The 23,537-nt window shown below is 41.4% G+C and overlaps 1 protein-coding gene across 6 annotated transcripts; it reads left to right on the plus strand.

Annotated features, from left to right (window-relative positions):
* Positions 1-4,482: 4,482 nt before the first annotated feature.
* HACD4 (3-hydroxyacyl-CoA dehydratase 4) lies at positions 4,483-22,818 on the plus strand. 6 transcript variants are annotated; one of them, XM_075079260.1, is made up of 8 exons: positions 4,504-4,586; positions 7,049-7,160; positions 8,479-8,582; positions 9,489-9,616; positions 15,828-15,940; positions 18,500-18,606; positions 19,311-19,442; positions 20,154-22,818. In XM_075079260.1, exons 2-8 carry the CDS (start codon positions 7,123-7,125, stop codon positions 20,234-20,236), a joined length of 705 nt encoding a protein of 234 aa, XP_074935361.1. In that variant the 5' UTR covers positions 4,504-4,586; positions 7,049-7,122; the 3' UTR covers positions 20,237-22,818. The 6 variants fall into 6 exon arrangements, with proteins under 6 accessions (XP_074935363.1, XP_074935362.1, XP_074935360.1 ...); XM_075079262.1 differs by lacking the exon at positions 7,049-7,160 and having other exon boundaries at positions 4,483-4,586; positions 9,519-9,616; XM_075079261.1 differs by lacking the exon at positions 7,049-7,160 and having other exon boundaries at positions 4,484-4,586.
* Positions 22,819-23,537: the final 719 nt, after the last annotated feature.

Consider the following 23,537-nt stretch of genomic DNA (forward strand, 5'->3'; position numbering starts at 1 on the left):
GGAACCTCTAAAAAAGGATAAAGGATATTTTTTAAAAATGCAAAATGAGTGCTGCCATTTACAACACTCCCTGTAAGAAAATTAAATTGGAAAAAATTGTTGCCCTAAAAAAAATAGATTATACTGTTCCCGAAACGGCAGATTCCGATTCTTTAAGAACAGTAGAACTAGGTTATAGTAATCAGCCTAAAAAGAAGTCATCCTTTGCATCGTAAAAATAAGTTGTTTCCATGTAGAAACAGTTTTACAAAAAAATAGGATTAAGGTGTATTACAGAAACATAATGGTTTGCATTTTTCTCCTATGCTGAGAGCGTAGTCAGTAGTTTTCTATTGGTTATCCCTCTGGGCTAATATCTTGTAGCCTGGGAGATCAATGCCTGAAACCCTCCAAAATCAACATATTTCTACAGAGTTGTAGGGCTGGTTGCAAATACAAATATGTCAATCTATAGGCCAGATGATGTGTCCTTTCAGAGACTCCCAGGAAGTGACAAGTAAGGAGGGTAAGGCTGTCACATCTCCTCCAAGAGACATTTTGGGAGGTCTGGAGTTGCATTAATGGTAAGAGTCTGAGGAGTGGTTAGGGAGAGACCCTACCGTTGAGTCAGGAGGTTCAGACAGGACCCCCTTGCTTTCTGAACTCCTTCTCAGAGAGGAGTCTAGGTGCGGCTAAGTCCAGTCTTAGTCTCAGACTTGGTCAACAGTTTATTTTCTAAGAGTTGTAGAAGTAACCACTCATCAGAGTATTTGTTAGTAACTAATTTGCCAGATGTCCTGGCTGGTAGCATTAAATGAGAATTATCATGGCTAGATTAATGAATAGTGCAATTTATTAAAGCAACAGATACACAGGTTCTTTGGATTACCGGTGATAAGATTGCTGGTTACAAGAGATAGACGAATACTAAGAAGATGAGTAACACTGCTAGGCTACAAATGCATTAAGCAAATATGAAGGATTGGAGATTTAAAGTGAAGCTAGAGAGAGGTTTCTAACTTTCCTTGGGGGAACAGATGTTTTGATCTTACCCAAAGGCATCCCAGTGCGGGGGATAGGAGGCTCAGCCCGCCGACTGGTCCCAGAAATCAGAGTGGTACGCAATGGTATTGTCCCCAACGCCCTCTTTCTCTTCACATATTTTATACTATTTTTTATCTTTCAGGTGGAGCTTGAGTGACTCTAGTCATACATACCTTTATTATGATTGGTGTAGAATTTCCTTGCTTTACTTTACATAGACTAGAAGAAATGCAAAGTGCATGCTCAGTGAGGTGTGGTTGCACCTTAGAGGCAGGTAACTTTTGGGATGGAGGTGTGTTTTGGTATTATAATGACCAAAGTTCACCAAAAGGACAGCATTTTGTCAAAAGTATGATGGACTGTTGGCCCAGGGTGGCAAATATGCAGCCCATCAGCTCCATGGTACCTCGAGTTCCCATTTATCACAGAGCCTGGCCGTGATGCCTCCACATCGCTCCACCCTCTGGACAACTCCTCTTAGAGTCAGTATGCCAAGTTTTCCTGGCATTGATGACATCTATGGTTACTAGGGAACTTCCATGGAATGGATTCCTCACATAGCAGCTGCACTTCACCCTGACAGCTTCTTCAATGCTGTACCTTTTCTAAAAACAAAGGTTTAATTTCTAAGACACCTCCAGCAATTATTCCACATCTGGACAGGAGGTGCCAGGAGGCTCTTTTCTAGCTTCCCTCATCCTTCCTCTTGTTCTGCTCCAGCTGCAGGGCAGTGGCAAGAAAACACCACCAGTCTGCTTCTTCTGAAATACCCCTGCCTGCATTAGAGCTGAACTGTCCTGAAAGATGGTAAATGCAAAAAGTCACTCATAGGTGGCCAAAGCCAAACAGACTGGCTGGGATTTTTTTTTTCCTTCCAAAATAATTTCCAAACTAATCCATTTTTCACCAGATGAAATTGTAAACTGAAAGCTCCTGCCAGCTTTGTATCTGTTTGGTGGACCCTTGTGGCATAGTGCTTGTTCACACAGTACACCCTTCCTCATCCTAAAGCAGCCAGGAACTTCGGTGTGACTTACTCTGTTAGATGACACCAGCAAGTCAGCCCCAGTGAGGCAGGATCTGTTTGCAAGCCAGGGTCTCTGCTGAATTTACAAAATCACCAGGGTGATTTACATACTGGCATGGCATGCTTTTGCGCAGTGTGAGAGTATAGACAAAACCATTGACAATTTTTGCTGTAACTTGCTTGTAGTGTGGAGATGACTTTGCTTCCTCTGTTGCCTCCACACAGCCTTCCTTTTCTCAGTGGCAGTCTTGATCACACAGCAAAAATACCAACCAGCACTGTACAAATACTCTGCCTGCTGGTGAAGTGTAAGAGTGCTCAGTACTGCACCACATCAGCCCCACAGTCCCCAGGCAGTCCAAGATTTACTTTTTAACTGAGGTGAATAGTACTGGAGTGTGAGCTTCCAATTAAACACGTGTTTAAAAGTTGTGATTTACTAGTGCTCAAACTAAGTATAATCCACCTGTCGAAACACAGGCTTGAATTCAAGTAGCCGAAGAAATCTAATAATGGAGGAAGGGAGACATAAAGTTAACAGTTAGGAACATTGTAAATTAATTTTAAAGAGACATGGTTTCTTTTCATAAAACACACCTGCATATTGCTTTTATAACAAGGATTTGGAAACAAAAGGAGCAGACATTTTATCCTGGTGATGTTTGCTATTTGAAGAGAATGAGAGGCCTTCTGAATCACATGAAACATTTCAGGGCTGCTGTTAATTTTACACATAAAACACCCTCTTGCAATTGTTCCTCACACAAGCATTGTGACCAGACAGAATATGTTTTTCTCACCTCATGATGCAGGGAAAGCAAAAGCCGTTACAATATGTTTAGCTTTTGAGAAATCCAGGATGCTCAGGCTTAACACATGCTGAACAGTCAGGAAGCTTGTTTTAAGAGATGCCAGCAGTTATATACAACTAATGCTTTTGATGTTGGTTAAGTAGTCTCTAGACACAAGTTTGTCTGCAAGAGCAATAGCTGGAGTGGAGAAGAAAGTTTATATTCCAAAAATAAAAGCCAGATTTTATTTAATAAAAGCTAGGACCGCCCCAGCTTCCCCCCTGCCTCCTGCCAGGCTGCGCCATTGGGGTGGCCACCACCATGGAAGGGAATCAATATCCAGCTTGCAAGGTCTTGCAGGTGCCATTGTCATCTGTGAGGGCTTTAACTTGGCAGCGTCCCCCACAAGAGGGATTTTGCACATCACAAAAGATAGGTGAGCTTTTGTTTCTTTCACATATTTGCCTGATGGTTGAAAAGAGCTATTCTTCCTACTGCTGGATCTTGTTACAGTTGTGAGCTCAACTCCTGGCAGTATTAGTTACACCAGTTGTCCTCCCAGAGACATGAAGTGTGGGAGCTGTTTTGCATGGGCTATGGGCTTAGCTGTTTGTTAAATGTTTAACCCTTTATTTAATGCTGATTTATTATTTCCTCATTAGAAATACGTTCTTTAGCCTAGAAAAAGATGATGATCCTTGAGCAGTAAAAGTGAGCTGCCATGCCAGCAGGGAAGCCAGGTGTAACTGCATGACCCTTCTGCTATGGTCCCAGATGGGAGATATGACCAGGAAAAACACAATGCCAGGAAATCACCGCTTGCCAGGGAGGCATTTCTCATCTCTCCAGGACACCACAGGGAGAGAACATGGTCTTGCCAGGAGCTCAGCACCACTCACAGTACGGATGAGACCCAGTAAGGCACTTTTTATTCCTCAGACTTTTGTAATTACACCTAACATCCTATGCTCATTATGTCCTTGGTGACTTCTTCATTCATAACATCAAATTTCAAATCTCACTGTAGGCTGGGATGTGCTTTCAACAAGAGTGCCAGTGGGAAAACTTGTTTATTGGTAGAAGGGAGTTTGTAAACATGTTATGACATTCTTGTTCATCCTTTTTAATGCTGAGATATCCCAGACACTTAACAGCAGAAGTAAACCAGGATGCACACCTACACTTCCTCTGTCATTAGTGCCCATATTTTGCAGGGGCATGAATAAACAGACATTCTTAGATAAGATGTGGAAAATTCTTTCCTCTATGTGTAGTAATTTAAAGTGCTCTTTTTATCCTATGCTCCCAGCCTTCCTATAATTTGACAGTGTTGTTAGCAATGTTGTGGTGCTAGAGATTCAAACAGAAGAGAAAAATGAATTTTTAATTTCGCATTTCTTCTCTGCAGTAATCTATCAAAATATTGCTCAGTATTAAGACACAAAGTTAGTGGAATTTACAGACTGGATTACTAGTACAACAACAAGAAACAAATTTAGGTTAGGCTAAGCTAAGCTAGGCCAGGCTGGGTGAGGAGCCCAGCAAATGGAGCAGAGATATTTGGGGTCAGAAACTCCTTTCTCGGGAAGTGTAGTGCTGTTCCTGCTTGGTGCTACATACAGTGACGTCGTGGGGTGGGGAAGAGGAAAGAGGAGGGCTGATCTCCTAACAAACAGCTGTTGTGGCTGTAGAGAACAAAAAGGAGGAAAATCAGGAGCAGCAGCAGCAATCTGACCCCTGCAAAGGTAATATCTCTGGAATGCAGGTGACATGGACTGCTCAAATGCGAAAAGGAAGGGGAAAAAACGTGGGTGGGATGTGCCTGTGAGAGAAAAACTGCGTCTTTCATTGTTCTCAGCAGCTTTCTTCTTCCTGAGATATAGTGCTTGCAGCTTGTCACGGGGGTAGGAGGGGAAGGGGTATAAGTTGAGACCAATATGACTTAAAAGGAAATCATGTCAGCAGCGGGGCTTTTCTAGCAGTCCTCTCCTGCAGAAAAAAAAAAAGGAACAGCACGCTCTCGTTTCAGTGCACGGGTTGCTTCCTCTTGTGTGGCCAGCCAGAACTGGCACATGGGAAGTCAGCAAAGCGCAATAGCTCTGAAGGCAAGCAAGAGATTGCTTAGTTCATGCAGGCCTGGGTGGGACCCCCTGAGAGGGACCAAGTATGGCCTTCATCCTGGCTCCTTTCAAGGGACACCCAGCCAGGCCAAGGGCTGCCCCAAGGTGGGTGCCACTGCTCTGCTACCTGCCAACCTTAGCTCAAATTGTCCTGACCAGCCTTCAGACACTGAGGGCACCTTACCTTAGATGACAGCCTCCATAAAGACACACAGAAGACCTTCATGCTAAAAATAATAAAATTCAACAATTATACTTACGTGATCTTTTCTGCCTGTGGGAATATATCAGGCTTTGCAAGCTAAAACTATATCAGGTAAAATCTCTACTGGTAAACAAAAGGGAAAAGAAGATGTTTGGGACCACGCTGCTGTTTGCGCTAGTTCTGAGTGGTCTTATGTTTCTTCTAGTTTCCTAGGCTTTGAGCCCAGAGAGCCAAAATTTTCCACTAAACAAGGTTGATCCTAAATGTAATGATAAATGTATCCCTAGCATTTCTACGTATTTGGTTTAAAATCAGCCACCGTAAGTAACATGGAACTGACAACTGAAACAACAGACAGCAAGTCCAGCCTTCTGGGTGTCTCTGCTGCATGACCCATTTTTCTTTCTTTCTCCTGTCATCAATGCAGCTGAGGCCTGAAATGCCCAGTGCTCCCCCAATGCCTTCAGATGAAAGCAACTTGAAAGCGATAAAGCACATCACGCTACAAGGAATAAATGCAGCAGCAAGTCCATTTTACAAATGGGGAGGCTAAGTGAGGTTTGTAAGGTCAGCCTGCAAGTCTGGGTCTGTGGCAGGGTCAGGAACTGAACAGCTAGCTGGTGGATTGCTAGTCAGTGTTCTGTGTGCAAAGGTGCTGCAGAAGCAGGTTCTGTTGCGTAAAGGTGAAATGATGCCTGCTGTGAACAGAGGGGAGCAGGAAATCTAATTAAAGCCCATATCTTCTGCCAGTGACCTTTCATATAGAAGAAGATGGCTGAATTTTGTGTTGTGACACAGAACTGTTAGGACAGTGAAATAGGTTATTCTCAGTCTGCTTCTGGTTCTCTAGGTAAAGAGATCAGCCTTTGAATGAGAAAGAACTTAAGAGAACAGTTACATTTCAGTTTCCTTTGATTACACTAAAATCACCTTTTATTCTCTGCAGATTTCTTCACATCTGTCAAAAGCTTCTGTTTGGTCTTAGGTACTTATTGTGCAGGGTTTAATATAGTAGTATGAAACTGCATTTTGAGATCAGGGCTGTTCCTTCACATGATGGAGAGCATCACAAGTGAGGGAGCTGCGCAGCTTGTAGCTCTGGGGCTGGGATCGGCCCTCCAGGTAACACCGGTATGCTGCCCGCCAGCAGATCTCTACACTTCACCAGGAATATGGGGCCCTCCATAAATGGCAACAGCATACATACATTTCAGTAGCTGCCAGTACATTTTAAAGATGAGGAGTTCTGACATGCAATGGCTGCCATATTGCCAAAGCCCTAGTGTGAAGCTGTGTTTGCAAATGTCCTCTTGGTTATAACCTGTTCAGCCAAGATTAAGCAGCTTAAGAATTGTAATGACAACAATTTTCTAGCCAGCCAATGGAGGAAGAGTTTGGAAAATGAGCCCAAATCACTGAAAGACAAGTTCCAAGGATAAGAGACAGATGTAGCAAACTAAATGCCAGAAGAAGAGAGAAACCATATACTCAGCTTGCATCTCATGCAAAGTCCATGTGGCAATATCAGACCAAAGAACCTGGTGGGGGTCCTGACTGGAAAGCCTCAGGACTTTTGTAACTGTTTCCATAACTTTCATACCCATTAGAGTAATTCCTATCCATCCAATAGTAAGGCTGTTTCTTAAATCAGAACAATGTTCTTAATTTTTTTGCCTTTTTGTAATGTACAGTGTTGCGCCTTTTTTTCTTACCACAAAAGAGAATAAAGTGTAATTCAGTAATAAGGCAGATGGGATTTTTCGTCAATATTTATAGAGCTTACTGGACTTCAGTCCAATTCAGTTGTACCATACTTTTCCCAAAGCGAGTGTTTATGGTCTACATTCCTTTGTCTGGGTCCTCATATGTCTTATTTTCATAGTATGAAAGGGCAGTGATGTCTCCTGGGAGGTAAATTATGCCAACAAATCTTTCTGTGCTTATAGAAGTGATGATATGAATATCAGCCACCCTGCACAACAGAAAGAGAGGAAGTAAGTAATTTTCTATGACCTCCCTAGGATATACTTAGATTAAAAATTTAGAAGATGAGTTTATCTAGATCAATTTACAGAAGTGTGTATTGTTATTTAAGGTCTTGGTCCAATGCTGGGAATGAAGTATATGCATTTATCATGTTTAGATATTTCTAAACAAAAAAATTTAGCATGTTTGTTATGTACAGATACAAATGAAATAAAGTTTGATGGCAGAGACATATCACATGAACACACTGGGTTAAGGGGCAACTTAAAGAGACCTTACTGCTTATTGGGCAGGAAATTAATTGAGCAAACACAGGAGAGAAATTCTAGTACAAAATCAACAAATTCATTTCCCCCAAAATGTGGCCAGTCCTTTTCATAACTGGAGTACAGGCAAGCCTTTCCCTCTGGAATAAGTCAGAAGAAAATAAATTTATGGGAAAGGGAAATAAAGTACCTCCAGGTTCTATGAAGTTTTGCAAAAAGTCATATTAGCTATGAAAATTAGGTTAGAATAGCTACAAAAGTTAGTCTGCTCCAACAGAAGATTCACTATATTAAATGCAACTTGGAACACAGGCTATGCAGAAAGACGAAGACCTAATTTAATGTTTACCCAGAAAAACTGTAGAGCAAGCTGGTTAAAAAAGGGAAAGACAGATATCTTTCAGACTGCATAAAACAAAAGTAGATTGAAATATGGCTTTCTTTTACATTTCTTCACCTACATTTTTATAAATACTTGACAACTATGCTGTCTGCTGGAGACTGCGAATTATTTGCACTGTACTTTAAGCTATCCTGAGCACATGTTAGAGGCATGTCTTCTGGGAGGAATGGGATAAACATCACCCAGATGCAAGAAATCTGAGGCTGGTATCTGTGGGAGTCCAAGACCCTCAGCAGGGCTGCAGTGGGTGCGATGCCAGTAGGCCCTCGAGTCTGGTCACACTGTCAAGGCAGAGCCAAGCCAAGGGGCTCAGGCTTGAACCCAGCACTCAATGGAGCATCTTTGTTTAGTTGCTTTTTCCTCTGGAGGCACAAATTTTGCTGTATGGCCACAGACCACCCTAATCACTGGCAGCAACTCAGAAATTTTTTCTGGGCATATCCTAGGTATACCAACAAAGGGAGCCTTTGATCCATCAGGAAGAATACTGTTCTATGACCACTGACAGACACAAACAGTTTTCACTGATCTGTTTCCATTTCAGCTGTTTTTGTTTGATTTCCTAACATATCCAAAGAGAGTGCAATTTCTACAGGTCAAAAAGTGTGAATGTTGTAGTAAGTCATACAGTTTGGTTTATCATTTTCACCTCCACAGCTTTACCATGAACACCTACCTCTTTGTGTATGACTTAATGCAATTCTGTGGACATTCCTGGATATTTACAAATATGATCATCAGGTTCATGTCATTTGGAAAAGGTAGGATTCCTTCTATGTTTTCCTTAAATATTTTAAAAGACAGTGACACAAAGAAACATAAAATTAGAGATAAAGCTAGGGTTCTGAATAGATGTACGTCCAATACCAGGGGCTGTAATTTCAATTAGAAAACCATTGTTTCTTCCATTAAAAAGGATGAACAAATGACTGGTACTTATGTTCTGCCTGTATCACATCAGGAATGAAGCTCTTGTTTTGGTAATGGACTTTGATATTCAGCAGCATGCTAGTAATGTTTGACTTAGACATAGACCTAAATGTGAATATTAATCTTATGTGAATAAGATAATATGATGTGAATGTGAATATTAATCTTATTGAAGCCACTAGGAGGGAATGTCTCTGTGGTTATTGCACATGACTCTCTATCTCCAAAAACATTCTAACACATTTCCCTTTCTGTTGCCTGGCATTAAGGGTCAAAAATAAAAAACTAGTGGCTGGAGAGTGAAAATTATTTATAACAGTGGACAGCTGTAGGCACATAAAATACCTACTTTGTGGTCTACTTGCTTTAGGAAGTGCCATGGGTACAGGCAGGAACTCAACGTCTCCTCACGTTTAGACATTCCTCAACATTTCCTCATAGTTAGACATATCCTAAAGCGATATCTCCAAACCAACACATCCTGCACAGTGTTTGCCAGTGCATCAAGTACAGGGGATCCTATTCTTTCCTCAGTGTCCTGCCTCTGTGTCAGAGCCACACACACAGGGTGGACTGCCTCCTCCCCTCCTCAAAGCTTTGCTTCTGCTACCCAAAAGTTGGGTGACGTGTGAACTTTATTTCTTGTCATCTCCAGTTGTGATAGGGCAAGAGCAATCCCAGTAGTTGGTCCGCACTTTCACTATAACCACTCTCTAATTTTCCTCTTCACTTTGTAGATTCACTGGCTGACACCTTTTACTCCATAGGGCTTGTAATGCGCCTTTGCCAGTTATTATCTATACTGGAGATCCTACATATCCTTATTGGCATTGAAAAAGGCTGTCTCTTCCCCAGGTGTCTGCAGGTAAGTCTACTTCTCAAGACCCTTCCTCCACAACCTACACAGTTTAGCTGTGGCTGCCCCTGGGGACAAGCCTAGGCTGAACTACCCTGAGTGGTCCACCTGCACCCTTCCTCAGGGAGCTTGGTCTGCTCATGGTTTGCTAACTGCAGGAATTGAGCCCTCAGAGCTGGGCTGGGAAAGAGCTGCTTGCTCAACTGTTTTCTTTCTGAGTGAAACTGAATAGTGAGTGCCCCACGCCCAGGCCACAGCAGCAAGGACCTGGAAGATGACCAGTGGAGCAGCCATCTGCAAAAAAGGGGCAGCCTCCATTGCTAGGGTGCCATAGGTGGCTGAGGATACTACCTTCCCAGCCAACTTGTTTACAGCCAGAAGACAACATTTCAGAGCCTAGGTTTCAGTAGCTAATATTTTTCCATGTCATTTCCTCACCGACAAGTGCATATTTATCTTTTAGACGAGCACAAGACGAGATTTTGTGGGGTAGCAAAGGAATGGCAGTGAGAAAACCACTGGCACATCAAACCTCCTGAAACAGTTTGCTGGTGCCCATACAGTGTGGAAGGAAAAGATTAAGAAAGATAAATTAAGAGACTGAAGAATTGAGGGAGGGGAAAGAGAGGGGAACTGTCATATTCTTGCTGTAACGGTCTCTGCCCTCTCAAACCCAGACATGGGCAAAATGTGGCAACATCCAGAGCTTCTCATGCTGTTAAGGGGTTTACAGGGCCTATGTTCAGCTGTAGGCAGAAAACCAGAAAAAAGATCACATGCTATAGCAGAAAACAAGATGATACTCTGACTTTTTCCTTACCACACTCTTGTTTTCTGTTGGGAGTTACTCTCAGGTTTTGGTAGTTTTCTTAATGCATTAAAAAATTAAAAATGTTGACTTGAGTTTACCTTCAAATCTTTCCAATTCTTAGGATTTGAATAATGGTGAAACTGGTATTGCTCTCCGAAATCAGAAGGTAGAAGACTAAGAGTAGTTAGTTATGTTTTTAGTTTTCTGGATAGCCCATTCTTGTCAAATGACATATTGCATGGGTGAAGATTGTTCCTCTTTTTAAATCTCCATTAGAAATTGATTAAAACAAATCTCTGTTCTTTATGCTGCTCACTAAGTATTATAGCAAATTTGTCAAAATGCTATTAACTGTTTTCCCCGCCTAAATCTACATGGTTTTACAATAACCTAGGGGGGAAAAAGTATCCTGTCTAATGTGTCCTGTAAAAAAAATCTCACATAATCTCTTGGAGAGAAGAGCAGCGTGCTAATGCTAATAGTTGGTAAAGCAATGCTTGTCCTGGCAAAATTTACACATTTCCCAGCCCTGACATAGTCCCTTCCTTTCCTACCCAGCCATACAGAAGCAGAGATCAGGAAGCATGCACAAACACTGCTCTGTGTTGCCACAAAAGACACTAGGTATGAAATGGATATTCTAAGCAAGAAAACCTGCATGCAGTGCAATCACTGCGGTGCTCTCCAGGGCAGCATGGTGGGTCAGAGAATGATATGGCACTGTGACTCTAAACATTTGCCTCACAACAAAAATAGTTTTGGATCCTTACTGGGTCTTTCCCCAAGTATTCTCTCACTGCAAACACAACTCTCTTGCCCCTATGTTAGCAGTAGTTTCATGCTGTCTGAGCAAGGTATACAAGCTCTTTGACATAGACTCAGCTTTTGTTTGGGTTGACCTGCTTTTGCTGTGAGAGTGCAAGGTTAAGAAGTTCTGTGCCAACAGTACTCCCATGTGCCTTGCCACAATTTCCTCCCTGCCTCTTACGAAGAAAAAAAAGATGTTATTTTCATATAACTATGAATGGGGGAAGGACAGTTAGAGATGCTTACCCTACTGCAACCTATTGTTCTACTGTACGTAGTCAGGGCACTGGTAAAGCTGCAAGAATTTGACAGTGGATGCCCTGTTCCTTGTTTCCACCACCTGTTCTGACTCTAAGCTTAAAACATATCCCTAGATGCATCCCTCAGGCCATGCACAATGCATATCCACAGTGAAGCTCATCTCAGGTGATATCTAGGATGAGAGAACTGGTGGCTAAGGCAATATCAGGGAAGCACATGGGTGGAGGTAATGCCACCTTGAATAAAACAAGCTGTGAAAGCACCCCGGTGGTGGTTGGTTGTTTTGCAGCCATTATAGCAGAGACAAAATTTAGGCAGAGTTTTAACAAAGGATTTCTGCCTAATATCCCCATTTTTCATGGTTGAGTAGCATTTGCAAGGAACACTTTGAGGTACACATTACAGAGAGTGGAAATGCAAACTCAGATGTTTTTCTGGAAAAAAAACCATTCAGGATGGCCTCATTGAGGGACAAAATCTCAGGCTACCAGGCACCTGAGAAGGGTTAGGTAGGCCAAGGCCAAGTCACACCATGAAAGACAGACATGTGATGGATGCTTTGGAAGAAGGGAAGACAAAGGAGGGTCACAAAGCTGGTGCAAAGGAATGTCTCTCAGGGCATTTGCGGCTTGAATGATTGAGAGGAGAACAGGGGAAGTGTCACATGTCATTGCAGTTGCCTAAACAGAGGATAATGAAATTTAGTAGTCTGGCCAGGGAGTAAAGGCTGATGGGACTGGTACTTCAGCAAGGGAGACAGTAGGAAAGATTTAAGAAAAGACTGGCATTTCTATGAACAAAACACTAGTTCTTCATCCTGTGCAAACATGACTGGATTTACCAGACCAAAATGCAGGTAATAGAGCTTTGTGATAAAACCATTGACTTTTAACTTAATCTAAATATTTAGTAGCACTTTTCATCTCTTTTTTTTTAACATTAATTAAATTGAAGCTATGTAAGTGTTTCAGGTACAATACTGCACAGTCACGGTTATTAAAAAATGGAAGTGAATAGGCTGCTTGTTCCTGCCCTAATCTCAGCTAGTCTAATTTGCTATGTTTCACTTACTTCCTTCAGATGCTTAGGCTGCCCTGCAGAAATTTATGCAATTCTATAGAACTTGCTGTAGTCTGTGAGAGACCATTGCTGGGAGAGGAAGGAAATTCCAGTTTGATTTTAACACAAAGAACAAGAAGGAATGAAAAATGAAACCATTGTATTTATGCTTTGTGAGGTGTAAGCACATACTTCCTTCTTACAAATGAGAAAACACAAAGCTTCTAGTTTTGCTTTTTTTTTTTTTTAAGCAAAAGAGTAGCAACAGACAGTACAATATCTTCATTCATGCAATGACAGATGATCTTTAGAAGAAATGGGCCATGGCTGAGCAGCCATATACATATGTATACACGTATGTGCATATATTTATATATGTAAATGATTCCATGTATATATGTACACAAATATGTGTATAGGGACACAATATCAACAGACATTTACTGGAATATCTTCTTCTTCAAGTACCACCCTGCCTTGTCACTTGCTGAAAGGTCCCCAGCCTCTGACTAACCGCTGCATCTACCTTTGATTTATGTGGGTTACCTAAAGGTATTAGTGCTATGATCTTTCATAGCACTGTCTTGAAGGGGAATAAAGGCAAGCAGGCAGGAGACCTCCTGATTTATACAGAAAAGAGGTAGGATGCATCTGTCTATCGTCGTGAGGGCATCGCAATTGACCTGAGCAGCCAGACCTGTGTCCTGCCCTGCAGATGTGCTCTGAAGCAAGGCCACAGGCGGTTCTCAGTTTTGACCTCTCATGGCTGCTTTGTGCATCCCAGTGTTTGCTGTCTGAGACTGCAGTCTAACAGGAACAGAAGACCTACAGGGGACCTGCTTTGTGTCAGGTCCAGTTCCCTGCTCTTGCAGGTGCTTAACCTACTTTACACAGCCTGATTACTGACTTCCATCATCTGCAACTACCGAGGCTGAGTGCCTCCACTGCCCCAAAAACAAATCCTCTGAGGGAAGAAATGTGCTGCGCCCCAGCTAGGTAATATGTGCTGCCTCTTGTGCATCTGCTTGTGCCATGGGAGGTAGAAGGAAATCCACAGCCTCTTCTGCTCCCAGACCATGAGGCTGAACTGTGCATCTCCATAGCCACTTGGCCGCACTGGCCAGTGCTCATCCTTTTGAAACAGGGGATGGTAGCTACCTGCCTCCTGCTTATACTTTTCTCTCACTGAAATGGGATCAGTTCCTCATCGCTTGATCCATGCTGTTTTCTAGCACTTTTCCACCCAGCCACCTTATGAAGAGCAAGTAACTGGAAAATCTGCCAGCTCTCACATCTAAAAACATGCCCACCATTGCATTATCACCATAAAACTTTGATCTCTAGGTGAGACAATTCCCTGAAATCTCTTTCATATTAGCAACATTACAGTATTCTCTCTATATATCCCAGTCTGATTTTAGGGTCGGTAACAAAATGCCCACACCCCCAGTGCTGGACTTGTTTATCACCCTTCACCAAAATGATTTTAACTCAGGCTCTATTATTCTCTCCAGCACCCAATCCTGCTCAGTGCTCACATTGCTTTTATCTTTGTTTTGATTTCCCTCCTGTGATGGTTGTCCTATCATGCTTCGCCTATCTCTGTTGTATCTGGTTTCAGATCCTGCATCAGTATTTCCACTTCCTTAATTTTCTTGCCAGGATCCTCAGCATCAGTGTACAAACACAGGACTTTTAACCTCCTGCTTTCTATTTCCTGGCCTATCTATACAGAAGTCTGGAATATTTGACATCCTTAGAAATCAGTTCCTCAGTTAGGGACCAATGGGATCAGCAGCACATGATGACAGTCAGGGCAGGGTGAGAGGCAGCAAAACTATTTTTATCTGTTGTGGCCCCTTAGTACTTTTCAAGATGAGGAACCAGATACCTAGGGGGTGGACGTGCTCTTTCTGTATAAAAAATTGCTCCCGCGTAATTTTGCTGAATAGTGAAGTGATGATGGCTGCTTTATCTGAGATGTCGTTTGTAAAAAAAGCCTGTAGCTGAAATCTTCCACACAGGACTGGTAAACATTACATAGCAAAACTACTGCACAAATTTGTGAGAGGCCAATTTCTTACTTCATTTAAGGTAGGAGTAAGGGGAAGGGGGAAACCAGTGAAAAAAAATTACTGTGCTTATAAAAACTACCTTGTTAATCTGTTTTCATTTCATGACTTGAAATTATTGACTATTGTAATGATTTCTTGACATCCTAACCCATAAAATCATCAAACCTACGGTATCTTATGGAGCAGATGGCAGATGGTATAAAAAAAACCATGAAGCCATCCCATTTCATGCCAGCTGAACCAGCTGGTATGAAACCATACCAGCATGTTTTCTCCTGCAACACTTTCAAACAGAATGCAAATCAGAGTGAACTGGTACCATCCTGGGACAGTTTCACAAGCAACTGTTGTCAGTACTGAATACTGCAGATACACTTATTTTACAGGGTAGGGCATGGATATTGATAGGAAACTTGTCTGTGAAAGCTGCAAAAAAGCACACTTTATTTTTAGTTTCTTGATATTTCACATTGCCAAAGTATTTTTTTAAGCTGGAGACAGTGCCTGCTTAATCCACATTTATGTCTTTTCATTTGTAAAACCCTACCTTGTGGGTCAGAGAAGGTTCAACCACTAGAAAAATGTAATGATGTAAATATTATCACAATAATTCACATAAATGACAAGCTTAAACCCAATTCTCCTAGCCAGGAATGACAAGGAAAGAAAAAGAAAGAATTCTACCTTTCCTGCTCCTCTCTGCAAATCTTACATGAGAGAGATCCCTCAGGATGCAGATCTCCAAGCCACAGAAAGCAGAGCTGGGACTGAGATGATCACTGTTTGGCATACTACGCCCACAAGACCCCTGCCGTATCCCATGGCCTCCCATACAGCCTACGAACAAGCAGGCTTAACCCCACTGGCCCTCTGGACACAGCAGGCAGTGGGAGAAGCTCTTGCTCCCCTGATCTCAGTCTGCCCATCCACAGGTTTCCTGGGCAACAAACCCAAGTCATCCCCATGGCAAGCAAACCTCCACCCTTACCAGAGCACATATATGATGCTGCAGCCAACAGTTTCCAGTTCCCTGAGATGGAGGCCAGTTGGGCCTTGAACAAAAGCAGGCCAAGAATCAAAACTGTCACTGAGGCATTTCTGTAAAGCAAACTGGGTTGACCTGTGGCCTCCGATTTTGTGAAAATGGCACAGAAATGAGAGCTATAGAAGGTTCTACCTGAATTCACAATTCTTTTTTTCTTTTCAGATCACTGAGAGAATAATTGTTTTATTTGTTGTGATCAACAGCCAGGAAGAAGTTCAAGGGAGATATGTCGTATGTGTTCTGTTTTTCCTTTGGAATTTATTAGATGTGGTCAGGTAAGGAATCAATGGCTAAACCATGAGGGGAAAATGGGTCATTCTTGTGAGCAGAAATGCACCCCTACAGTGCTGTAGGCTCATTTCATTATTTTGAAACTGGTAGAAAAGCATATTCCCCATTTTAAATAAAAGCTTGGACCTTATAAACTACTTACTGATTTTTACAAAAGTCCGGATAGTTGAGAGGCAGGGTGACTTACAGCAGTAAATTGTTGCATTAACATTTGTAGTTGAAAGGATTTGACCTTTTAAACAAAAAATTTAGAAGAAAATCACAACTGCCTCCCAGGGAACAGCGATTTCAGAAACTGATTTACAATCCTATTGCTTTAATTTTATTTATTTTTTAATATATCATGCCAATTCAAGATTGACAGCACAGTAAGGCAGCACCAGCAGAAGTTCTTTGTAAGAGGGGAAGACTATTCTGCGTTAATTGCACTGTGCTTTCCAAAAAACCAAGAGCTCCTGCTGCAGAGGCTGAAAGTTTTGGCATAGTAAGGCATATATCACACTGTAAGGACAAAGAGCATGAGGGAAAATGGACAGGAATACAATTCAGGATTTTTATTTCAAATTTTGTATGGTGGAAGGTTACCAGTACTTCTCTGTGGTAAAACTGTAATGGTGAAAATTCCACATTACTTACTTTTGCATCGATATCCGACGTCAGTAACATTTCTCAAATGTAACACAAGCCTCTATGGACCTCAGTTTGCAGACTTACAGCAGGGAAGGCATATGGAATTAAGAAGCATATTAAGAAGACATAGGCCTCATGCCAACCTCTATATAGGAGCAAAATTCTTTTATCTTTTTTTCGTTCTGCTAAAATAGCTTTCTGTTATTTTAAATACATTGCTTTGGGGACTGACTGGGGAATATGGATTTAGGCAGCAAAGGATATGTATATTACAAGAGAGAGCTGAAAAAGGAAACCATCAGGTAGGATTGACAAAGATTTTAAGTCAGCTTCAGAGTATTTGTACTATGTGTGTTAATAAATGACTACTTGCATTCATTATTTGGATTACTGCTCCGTCCCATTTCTTTTTGAAGTTCATAAAGCTAAAATAGTAGAACCCAGTCACAAATGAAAGGAATATGTGCAGCAGGAGAGAGGCCAGAAGTGTAAACAATATTGGCTGTAAAGTCCTGACAGCGCATAACAGTCCATCAATACATTATTATTTTCTATCATTGCTAAAAAACACAGTCGAGCATCATACCAATAACAGCAGCCATTTAACAGGCAAAATACTGTGGTGTATAGCAGCAGATGACCAATTCAAATAATAATATATAGTACAACTCATACAGATTAGAATTCTTACCTGATTTATTTTACAGTATCTCTGCCATGTCCTAGCTTCTCAAAGAAGTGGTCATGTCTAAAAGTGTACAGGAATTTATCCCATCCCTTAGCCAGCTAGTCTTGAAGTATTAGAAGTTCTTCCACATCGTTCTTCAGGGACATAAATATCCTGTACACTATGACTTATGATATATTAAGAGCAAATTCTGCAAGGTTTTCTGTGTCTGGTCTTTCCTGGTTATACCATAAACAGCTCAAGAAGGTGTAAAAAGAAGTAGCTGTTTAATTTTTGTATTGGGTTGAGATTATGCCTTAAAAGCAATAATAATAAAAACATGGAGATAATCCTGAGGTTGCAGAAGGCATCAAACTCTTCTACAGTCCAGGAATGATGCAAAGTTAGTCAAATCAATTAATAAGGGAATACAGAAAGTTTGTTTAATGCTGGTTCCATCTGTCAGCAACACTCCTGGGTAACAGTGCCTTAAAAATCCTTATTTTCATATCTCCAGCAATACCACAGGGCAAAAAGCCTTTCAGCTGACAAGAACATGATCAGAGATGTTTCTCCGGTGTTTGGAAAGCTGCTGTACCACTTTTAGATCAAACTAGCTAGGACTAGCTTACCTTTGGAGACTGAAGTCCTAGATATGCTGGTCTCCCAATGAGCAACAGTAACAGCTGCAGTGAGAATAAAGCTGCTGCAATATATTGAAGCACAACTGCTTTTTTTTTTGCACCTACTACCCATTCTGTGGTCCAGGGGAGGGCCAGCCATACCAGAGAGGATTAAGAACCTGTCATTACCTTGCTGTTTAGACTCCTCCAGCAGTGGTTTAGCTAGTTCAGCAGATATATATCAGCATTTTCTCAGTCCCAAGTGACAGTCATATTCTGCCTGCCCCTCTCAGTTGTAACATCCCTGTCCGAAATCTGTTTTCACATGGACCAATATGAAATCATATTTGTTTCTGATAGAGCCTTTGGGCTGGAGGACTGTTATCACTGTCTGCCTTCTCTAGGGTAGCACCACAGATAATCCTTCAGATACAAGGAACCATCTTCTACTTTCAGACATTAATTAGAGCCTGAACAAAAACTGTTGCGGTATTGCTCTGAAATTTTCTCAGACAGACAGCTCCAAGCTTTTCTGCAATGCCCTTGGATTTTTCAATAATATATCTTTATTTTAAAAACATGACCATTCCCTCTGATCTCATCTGCTGTTCCTCTTGCTGTAGGTACACTTACAGCACGTTAGCAAGGATGGGAATATACTACCAACCACTGACATGGCTCAACTTCTCACTGTGCATCCCACTTTATCTGCTTTCAGTTCTGGCTAAAGGTAAGGAGATGGGAAAGGTACCAACAACTTGCTTCCTTAATCTTCTTCAATAAAATTTCATTAGTTCAATTGTAATTTGTGTTTGAGATATTTCTTTTTGTGTTCCCGAAGTAGTCATAAATGTTTATGTACTCTCATATTAGCCTGTATGTCACCTATCTCTCTCTTTTCTGTACTTTTTCCATAACAGGGGTTCTCTGGGGTTTGTGTCTGGGTTTTTCTGGCTTTGTTTTTTAACAGCATGGAAAAATGTTCATTTTTCTGGGTAAAGCAGGAAAATGCCCTCACAAAAGACACACAGATTCCCCCATTCCAGACTGACCACATTAGACAGCAAGTCCCAAAGCTGCCTTCTTCCCCACTGAGGCTGACCTTACTGGCTTGCCTGAGGCCATACTTAGCAGCCTACCATACTTTGATGAGGAAATGTGCCTAGTGAGATCATACTGAAAGCAGTACAACTACAGGAGCGAAGGAACTTGTTATTGAAGAGGCATTACTTGCTAATTCTAGTATTAAGAGCAATTAGTACCTCAGACATATAGAACTGAACTTGAGAAAAAAATGTGCATATGCATACGAATGATACGGTAAATTCAGCGTATATTACAGCTATCTGTGCCCTAGAAGTAACACTTTTACATAAAGCTTTCTGACAATCTTCCAATTCCTCTTGACTAAAGATTTACCATGTTGTTTTACAGCATTTGCAATTTGTGTATCACTGCCTTATTTTGAATCCTTTGGCACATACTCCATCAAGCTACCATTTCCATTTGCCTTCTCAATCTACTTCCCCTATGTTCTGAAAATGTACCTGCTAGTGCTGTTTATAGGTAAGTATGTCATCTTCCAGAAAGCTGGGTTTCAACACAACTGGGATGCCTGTGGCAACAAAAAATCAAACCAGTATAGCTCCTTTTGCAAACTCAAACTCCCTCTGCCACATGTCCTGCAGACCACTAGAGGGAAGTTCATCACCAGCTGTTTTGATCTCTGATGTCTTTCAATACAAATAACTGGATTTAGAAGAGACACTGTGTATGAGGCATAAAAGTACAAAACAAAAATATAAAACTCGCTCAATGATCCTGGCCTTACAGCTACTTACCAAAGTTTGGTTTTTGTTCTTTTTTTCTTTTTTTAAATCAATTCCCATTTGATCATACTCTGATTCTGTTCAACCCCTCCTCACTCATTTCTCCTAGCTGGTATGAGAGGTTATATCTAAATGAAGACTTTTATGGATTGATTATCTAAAGTGGTGAAAAAAGAACCCACTCCAAAACCTGCATGTAAATAGATCCCTTCTCCTTTTCAGCAAAATACTTTTGAAAAACTTGAACTGCCTTTAGCTGCATGACAGCCAAGTCTTCATTCTGTCACTGGCTTTAACACTGATTTGAAGGATCTCATCTTTGTGATGCACTGTTGTGTTCCTAAGTTCATGGAAGCAAGAAGGTGGCTCATACTGTTCCTTCTGCATGAACTAAGGACACTTTGGACTCCACTCCCTTTTTTTAACACCATTTTGTGTTTTGATTCAGGTATGTGCTTTATCATCCAGAGCCTCTTCTCCGAAAGGAAGGCACACCTAGGGACAGGCAACATCAAAAAGAAAAGAAGCTAAGTTGATATTTTGTTTGGAAATAGGATATATATTCCCAGTGGGCTGCTGCATATCATAGTTTAAAAAGAAATTAGACAACGATTTTCAGTGCAAAACTCCTGTCTGCATATATATTATTTGGCTGCACAGAATCTTCAGAAGAGGCAGGTCTCTCTAATGCACCTCAAAAATGGAGCAGCTCAAAATAACTACCTACTTTTGAAAGTTTTGACTTCAAATGGCAGGATTTTTTAAAATTAGTATATCTCTATTAACATAATTAGAGAACTCTGAAAAAAATTGAAGAGTGCCTCCACTCACCATCATACTAACAACCCTTATTTTGGTGTTAATTCTTGCCTTATTAGCAACAGATATTCTGTAATGAAAATACCATTTAATAAGATTATTTTATATTAGGCCAACATGTATGTGCCTCATATACATATAAATACTAAATTGGCTAGAACAGGAATCTTTCAAGGAGCAGAAGCTGGAAAGTTTGTGACCTGTGACATTCACATGCTAATTAGACTCAGGTATTCACAAAAGATGCCGCACATTCTGGCCAAAACTTCACTTCTTCAAACAAGGTTCCAGAAAATTCAGCTAAATCACAAAGGCAAAGTGATCAGGTACTCATCTACTACGTATTCATGGGGTCAGAAGTAAAAACTTAGAATCATGTGTCTGGCGCACATTAAGAACCACTTTCTCCACAATGATTTTCTTTCATGCTGAACAGCAGACAGATGTGCAAAAGAAGTGTGATGTAGTCAGGCCAAATACATATTGTTCTTTAAAGGGAAGTGAATGACTATCAAAAGGCACATGCAAAATTCTAGCCATTTTATTCAAGTGTGTTGCTCCCCATACTTCTGTAGGACTACCTGTGGGAATGCAACTAGAGAACAGTCTCTTCAAAGGTTGGGAATGAAGAATGTGGACAGCAACCCAGCAGACTGTACAGGCAAAATGGAAAAGTAACTGCTTAGAGGCTGGCAGGGGATTTTCTGATGTTTCATTTATATTGATTATTGCCTTACAATAAGCAGGTGTGGGGAAAAAAGTGAGGCTATTTTCTTGACCTTGACTGAAAACTAGGGGGAGGGATGAACGATAAGAGCTGGAGGAAAGAAAGATACTGTTTAAGGAGAAAATGGACACTATTACATTATGAGGAGGATTTTGCCTGTATGACTTTCTAAACCATGCAGCCTAAGTGGGTATGTAAGAGCAAAGCTGGCCTCAATGAACACAGCTGTTATGAAAGGTCACCTACTAACATTTCTATTTATTTAATATATGTGGCAGATAATTGACTACTGGAGCATTTGCACATCATAAGCAACAAGGTCATGCATGCAATAGTATAGGGTCAACCCTGGATTTTTTTTTTTTAAAGCACTGCAAACAGGTAGGAATTTGGAACATATCAGAGAAACAGAAGTAATCCCACTTCGGACTTCTGTCTGACCAAAACTGATTCAAATGTGGACAATGTGAAGAAATGTATAGAGCAGCTGAATAGGATCACAGCTTTGAAGAAGAGCCAGAATAAGAACACTTCACATCAACCACAATATAACATGCTGGAGGTGAAACATGGACATTTTTCCCCTTGGAAGTTCAACCTAATGTGTTTGTCATCAAACTGCCTGGAGTTCACACACCCTGTAGGAGGAAACATGACATATGGTATCGGAGTCTACACGGCAAGGCTTCGGCAGTGGGGAAGCTGCAGGGATGGCCTCTGTAGAAGAAGCCATGGGCTTCCCCTGTGACAGACACAGCTAGTTCCAGCCAGCTCTGAAACAGAGCCATCACAGGACACTGCTGAGCCAAAGAGCAAAGCTGATGGTGCCTCTGTGCAAACATTTAAGAAAATGTAAAAAATGCTACGCAGCAGCTGTGAGAGAGAATAATAAGAAAAATGTGAGAGAAACAGCTCTGCAGACACCACACTCAGTAGGGAAGGAGGAGACGAGGTGCTCCAGCCATTGCAGCAGTTTTCCCTGTGGCCCATGGAGAAGACGGTGGTGGAGCAGGTTGTCCCTCTGCAGCACACAGAGGACCATGCCAGACAAGATAGCCACACTGCAGCCTGTGGAGGACCCCACGCTGCAGCAGGTGGATGTGCCCTGAAAGAAGCTGCAGCCCACAGAGAGCCCACACAGGAGCAAGTTCCTGGTAGGAACTGTGGCCCATGAGGGACCCACACTGGAGCAGCATTTTCCAATGCACCGTACCCCATGTGAAGGACCCATGCTAGAGCAGTTCTTGAAGAGCTGCAGCCTGTGAGAAGGAACCATGTTGGAACAGTTCATGAAGGATTGTATCCCATGAGAGGGACACCATGCTGGAGTAGGGGAACAGCATGAAGAGGAACAAGCAGAGAGATTAAGGTTTATGAACTAACTGCAACCCCCATTCTCTACCCACCTTGCACTGCTTGGGGTGGGAGGAGGCAGAAAAGTCAGGAATGAAGCAGTGAAGCTGAGACTAGAAAGAAGAAAGGGGTGGGAGGAAGGTGTTTTTAGTTTTGTCTTTGTTTCCTACCATCCTACTCTATTTTTAATTGGCAATAAATTACTCGTCTCTAAGTTGAGTCTGTTTTTCTGACAGAAAATGGTAAATAATCTCCGTCTTTATCTTGACCCACAAGCTTTCTCTCTTATCCTATTGTCTCCCTGCCTTGTTGATGAGGTGGAGTGAGAAGAGTGGCTGAATGGGCATCTGCAGCCAGCCAAGGTCAAACCTATCAAATATACCCATATTAAGCCATGTTTATTCTTTTATCTTAAAAGAAAATATCATTATGCGATGCTCTCACTTTGCTTTGGTTCTTATAGCTAGCTAAAAGGCTGGAATAAGAAAATGATTCTTTAAAATTTGCTATGGGGAAGACCCCCAAACCTAAACTGCAGGAAGAAGGCATGAAGTTAATTACAGAAGACTTTCACACCTCTTTCTGGTGCAGAGGTAACTCAGGGAAAGATACTGGAAGATCCAGGGAAGGAGCCTTCTATGTGTGACCATAGCAGGACACTGAATTAAGCTCCAACACCTTACCTTAATTTCTGGAAAAGCTCAGGAATGGGCAGGCAAAAAGGTGCTTAAAAAGTAGCCCAAGACTTTCCACCTCTGGGAACTTAAATCTTTGTTCAAAACTTTTATCAGTCTTGAGATCCCAGCTCATCTATTTCTCTATTTAGATAATCTGATATTAGAATCAAAATAAGCATTCTTACGTATCTACATGAACACAGGAAAAATAATGTAATGTATAGAGAAGGGTGAAGAAATATCTTTACAGAAGTGA

This window comes from Phalacrocorax aristotelis, chromosome Z, assembly GCF_949628215.1.
Source record: "Phalacrocorax aristotelis chromosome Z, bGulAri2.1, whole genome shotgun sequence".
Lineage (NCBI taxonomy): Eukaryota > Metazoa > Chordata > Aves > Suliformes > Phalacrocoracidae > Phalacrocorax > Phalacrocorax aristotelis.